Below are 5516 nucleotides of genomic sequence, written 5' to 3'. Positions count from 1 at the left end.
GAGGTGTAATGCAACTTCATCACTTTATTCAAATCTTCAAAATAGTCTTTATTCTACATTTTTAGTATAAAAAATCCACAAGTTAAGTGCACCACAGTGTAGAGAGAGACATACAACGCTGAACTTCCATAACAGTCAATGGTACAGTCAAACATCACATGTACAGAACACAAATTTAGATGAACTGAAATTATAAGATAAAATAAAATAAAATCCAATTTTAGAAAACAAAAATCAAAATATTAAGGATCCCTGAAATATTCCTAACCCTAATGAGATTTCACTGGACTCAAGTCATTTAGTAGTGAGGCATTCACAATATGACCCCATTAACCCAGCTGAGGAATTCTTGGGAGCCATAGTGGCTACATCAGACACTGACAAGAAATGGTAACCAATTTCTGATCTGCAAACTCCCCTTAATTTGGCTCCAGAGTCATCAGGCTTTTAAATGCATCCTCCTCCTTGCCCCTCAAAATTATAAACAGACTGCTGTTTACGGTAGTTTGCACTGATATCCTTTGTTAAAACAAGGTTCAGTTTTTCTGGCACCAACAAATTTGGGCTTGGTTCATGTCTGAAGAGAAAACCTATGAGGAGGGTCCAAAAGGCACCCTCCGCTTTTGCCTGAGATGCAAAAGCAGAAGCAATGGGTCCTGTGCTTGGGGCACAGAGGGGGTTTCAGAGGATCCTTTGTGAAAGACTAGTTAAAAGATGACAAGTGGGGGGAAGTGCAAGGAGAGAAGGAAATTAGTCTGACTGGCTTTCTGTCCTGCACCATTGATTCAATGGAGATCGGTGGGAAGGAGTGGAAGACAAGGGTTGAGGGTAGGACCAGGGGCAAAGGACGGAAAGGAAAAGGCAGACAACTAATGCGGTTCGTTTATAACAAGTAATATAAATCAAAGACTTAAAGGAGATTAAAGACCAATCAGAATAATTTGGCAACTTTAATTCTTAGGAAGATCAAAGTTCCCTCCAAACCTAATTTGATGTTTTATTACTAAAAGCAAAGACCAGTATGGTACAGTATTACTCCAGAGGAATTAAAGGAAGATCCTTAGGGCTGCTTCACCCACATTCATTTTATGAATGGATACCTCCCCTACCTCAAAATGCTTTAGGGAGGTACTGCTACCATTACATGGTTCCTTATTAAGTTTGAAAAGTGCCTGAAAGTTTGGGCACCAGAAAGACACCCCAACAACATGTGTCTAAACTGCAACTTCAGGTTAATATGACTAAAGCAGTTACATTGTGAGAAGTGCTGAAGGTATGTGATGTCTTTCCCGGCATAGAGATGGCCTTGGTTCTTCACCAGATGGTGTAGCCACCATCTGAACCACCCATGAAGAAGTTTCCCTTCCGCTGAGTTACGAGGACATTGGCTCCCTGCATGACTGCCAGCTGAGCAGCATTGGGAGGGCATCCCGGGGGAGGAGGCTGAAAGGAAAAGACAAGGTTGATTGGGCAGAGGGCAGCTATGGGAGGGAAGTGGACAAAGGTGACAAAGGACCAATCAGGAAGACGGCAGTGTGCTAACCAGTGGCATCTCAAAGAGCTATTTGGGCCACCAATCTGAGTCCAGCGGGTCTACATTCTTTGTGAGCCCAAAGATATAAACAGGAAACCCACTCATTTAAAGGGTTCTGGATCCAAAATAAAGCCTACGGATACCTTCTGAGCGTGTGTGCCTACGAAGTCCAGACTCGCAGGCATTCAGTGCAGAAAATCACTCCTATTCACATCCCAAAACATGGAGTGGGTACCAGGTCCAGGGACCTATATCACAGGGTCTGACAGTTTTCAAATGGCCCTGGATAATCTGAAGGCTCTACCTGATGACAGCATTTTCACTTCATCCCTAGCCTATGGTTATTGAGTAGATGGTCCTAGCAAGGACCATCTGGGCTCTAATTCTCATACAAAGGGGAACTGATTAATCAAGAGACATAGCTAAAATCCCTAGTATTTCTCTAAATGCAATTTAATAGGGATTATGCATTGTTTTTTTAATCATCATGGTTCCTAATACAATGCCATGCTGATGGCACATATTAAGTAAATGCTTATGGAATGAATGAGGTGTGTTACTCGACTAGTATCAAAGTGAACTAGAAAAGCAGCAGGCAGGACTCCTAAGACAGGAAAACAAAGGAATCTGATAAATTCTGACATCGGTGAGTACGCCAGATGTTACTGACTGGCCATGGTTCTCCTGCCCCCTTGAGTGCTTTCTGCCTTACCACTGGACGTCAGTGATTATTACACCAATACCAGCAACTATTACCCAGGGATGATGAAAGGATGACCAGTCATTTCAGAAAGTTGAAATACACAAGGGTTGAGCTTTTTTGTGACCAAGTCATACTCACAGGAATGTTTCCAGCAGTAGCGCCAGCTCCAAATCTGGCCCCTGCATCATACCCTCCTTCCACCAGCACTGTTGAACCAGGTGGATAGATGGGACCAACTGGATAATAAGCCATGGGGATTGTGGAACCTAAAGGTCCAACAGCCACAGACTGGGCCATGGGAAGATACAGTGAGGCGCCAGGAAATGCAGCTGACATGGTGGGGACGGTGGCAGCCCCTGGGTGCACAAAGCTCGGACGATAGAGCTAGAAGAGGCAGAAGAGAAGGCAACAAGTTACTTTATGACATTCCTATTTCAGATCTCAATTTAATGAGTCAAGTCCTAATTCTCCTTGTGCAGATTACACTCTTGAGTTACACAAGTTGCCTTTCCACTGCCACTCAATATTCTCCTGGATCACTTCCTGCTATAGCTAATGTTAGGCTCAGGGAATGCAAACTCATCTTCTTAACTTCAGCCAGTGCCAAACAACATAAAACAATCAGATAATGCCTTCTCCAACCCAACAGAAATGGCTGAACTATGTCACGTTTTAAGGTGATTCATGTGAGCACTCTCTCCTGTTTGTGGAAAGTAAATAAATGTGTGGAGCCAGACTTGGCCAAGGACTGAAAACATGATCCAAGAGTATTCCATTATTTAAGTCTAGTTAACTGGAAGCACCTCTGAGTAGGCAGGTGGAGCATCAGTATAGGGTGGAGCCTGAGGAAGATGCAAGGTCTGAGGGTACACAGGGTTCCCAGGAGGCTGCACGGGGTAAGTTGGCTGCGTTGGATATTGACCTGGAAGACAAGGGGAAAGCATGTTGTCTACCATACAGAGTCACCAAAACAAAGCAGGGCATATTGGGTAGCTAACCTAACCGGGATAAGCAAAAAGAATTTCCAAACAGACTGCCATAGAGGGCCTGATTCCTGGAGCCAAGAAAATAAGCATTCTCTTTGCACCCTTAAAGCTGAAGAAGCTGGATCCCAACTGGACATCCAGTAGCGGACTGCTATAAGGGTAAAGTCTAGCTGGGCCCAAGATCTTTTCAGAATGCAGGGCAATTCTGGGCACCCCCTCTGGCCGGTATTTCAACGGTGTGTCCCGTTTCCCTTTTGCGTGGTCTCCAAAGGTCTGGTTGTAACTGACCAAGACCTCGTGAGTAACGGTGGTTGTGGTCATCGACCTCACAGGTTCCTACTCAAGGTCGACTTCCAAATGAAAAGAGTGAGTGGTGGAAGTGAACACTGAGATCGGGGAGGGGGCTGAGGGGAATGTTCTGACACAGAAACCGGGAGACTTTCTGGCCGCCAACGAGGGTAAGGGGAAAGAGACCCCCTTCGGGCCCAACTGGCCGGCCCACCAGAGCGGCACTTGACTAGTTAAGCCCGGAGGCCTGCCTGTGGTTCCGGAGCGCGGCGCCCCGCCTCTGCCAGTTCTCCATTGGCCTACCCAAATCTCGCCTCCAGCTCCCCATTTGCTCCTACAGACGCTTATCACGACAAACCTTCTCCCCCCCCACCAACAACCCACCCACCCAATAGCACCCCCCCAAACCCGAGTCCGCAGCTCCAAACTGCGCCACAGAGTTTAAGGGAGAAAGGGCCGTGAGGGAGCGAACGGCCGTAGTTCGGGGATGACGAAGGTGTCTGGCGCAGCCCCGGGCACTGCAGCTGGCTCAGGAGCGCGGCGCACCTCGCCCCAGGCCTGGCGTTCGGTGACCCTGGGCTCCGGGCCCGCTTGTTCCGGGCCAGCACTACTCCCCCCGGCGGCCTCAGCCACCCCCTGTCCTTGCCTTTGCTGTTCATGGTGGATGCGGGTCCGGCTCGGCTCGGCGTCGCGGACGGTTATTTTTTCGTCCTCTTCCTGTTCGTAGTCACTTCCGTGTCACGTGACGATCTGTCCGCCTAGCGTCACCCGACGCCCGAGTGCCGCTGCCACCGGAAACCCCGCCCCTTCGCCCGGCCTCCGGTTGCTGGAGGGATGGCCCGCGTGATCCCGTCCTCTCCCGTAGGCCCCGCCCACCGGGTCTTGTCCTCCAACCCCTACCCTTGTCCCTCGGCTGAAGGAAAACCAAATACAGGTATTGTCTCAAAACGGGATCTTTTCTCTCTTGAACGCTCGGAGGCAGTAACATTAAACTATTCTCTGGAACCTTTTTCCACCTACGTTCAGCACCTCAAGGTCACCTCATCTTGACATCCTTTCTACAAGGGGCATGTATGCTTGCTAAGTCTCTTCGGTCGAGTCCGACTCTGTGCGACTCTGTGGACTCTGTCCATGAGATTCTCGCCGGGCTTCCTCTGTCCGTGAGATTCTCCAGGCAAGAATACTGGAGTGGGTTGCCATTTCCCATGGATTGAACCGGCAACTAACACACATACCCAAGGGACATAGATTCCTACAGTCTTATCTAACTGCCTGAGATGCTTCGCAGCCCTTGATCTATCACTGGTTCCCCTCACTCAAGTCTTCGCTGCCTTTCTATTCTACCGATAGGCTGTCGGTATTTTATTTCTGTGTCGCTTTCTCACCGACAGGAAGGGTATGCTGTGCTGTGCCCCGCCCCACCCCCCCCGCAACAGCTAGCACTAAAACGCATGTTCTTGGTACCCAAGGAGTACCCATGCCCTGGCCCTTACTTTGATACCTGTCACAGACACCTGTATGGTACCTGATATGTATTTTCTCTGTGTATCACTTCTCTTCTAACTTAATCGTTCTTAAGAGCAAAGATGCCATCCTTTAAGGCAACAATTGCTTCCATTCTTTAAGATACCTGCTGAACGCTTGCTGTGTTCAGGTACAGAGATGGAGCTGAACAAGACAGCCCAAGGCTATTTTCTCATGGTTTACATTCTGTAGTGTAGGAAGAACATTAGAAAAGCATCTGAAACGAAAGCTTTAAAAAGAAAAACCCTCGGTAAACATTAGAAACCTGATAAATATTTGCTGTTGAATGACTTAAACCACTGAAAAGACCAGTGCTCACTTCATCAGCAATCCGTTGTTTTTCTCTCCAGTATCATATTACAGTTTGCAGAACACCATTAATATGCATGATTTTATGGAGTCATCACAGATCTTCACAACAGCCCTGTGTGGCAGGCAAGGCTTGTTTAAGCATTTCTGTTTTTCAAATGAGAGAAATGAT

General features: G+C 47.5%; 1 protein-coding gene across 2 annotated transcripts; it reads right to left on the bottom strand.

Annotated features, from left to right (window-relative positions):
- Positions 1-4: 4 nt before the first annotated feature.
- DAZAP2 (DAZ associated protein 2) lies at positions 5-4295 on the bottom strand. Of its 2 annotated transcripts, none has more exons than XM_005908695.2 (4): positions 4158-4295; positions 3041-3159; positions 2453-2621; positions 5-1443 (listed from the first exon to the last, which is right to left on the bottom strand). In XM_005908695.2, exons 1-4 carry the CDS (start codon positions 4168-4170, stop codon positions 1121-1123), a joined length of 624 nt encoding a protein of 207 aa, XP_005908757.1. In that variant the 5' UTR covers positions 4171-4295; the 3' UTR covers positions 5-1120. The 2 variants fall into 2 exon arrangements, with proteins under 2 accessions (XP_005908757.1, XP_005908758.1); XM_005908696.3 differs by having other exon boundaries at positions 1169-1443; positions 2376-2621.
- Between the last annotated feature and the right edge of the window lie 1221 nt (positions 4296-5516).

This window comes from Bos mutus, chromosome 5 (assembly GCF_027580195.1).
Source record: "Bos mutus isolate GX-2022 chromosome 5, NWIPB_WYAK_1.1, whole genome shotgun sequence".
Classification (NCBI taxonomy): Eukaryota; Metazoa; Chordata; class Mammalia; order Artiodactyla; family Bovidae; genus Bos; species Bos mutus.
The sequence above is the reverse complement of the archived record's forward strand: the minus strand, read 5'-3'. Positions and strand labels throughout refer to the sequence as shown.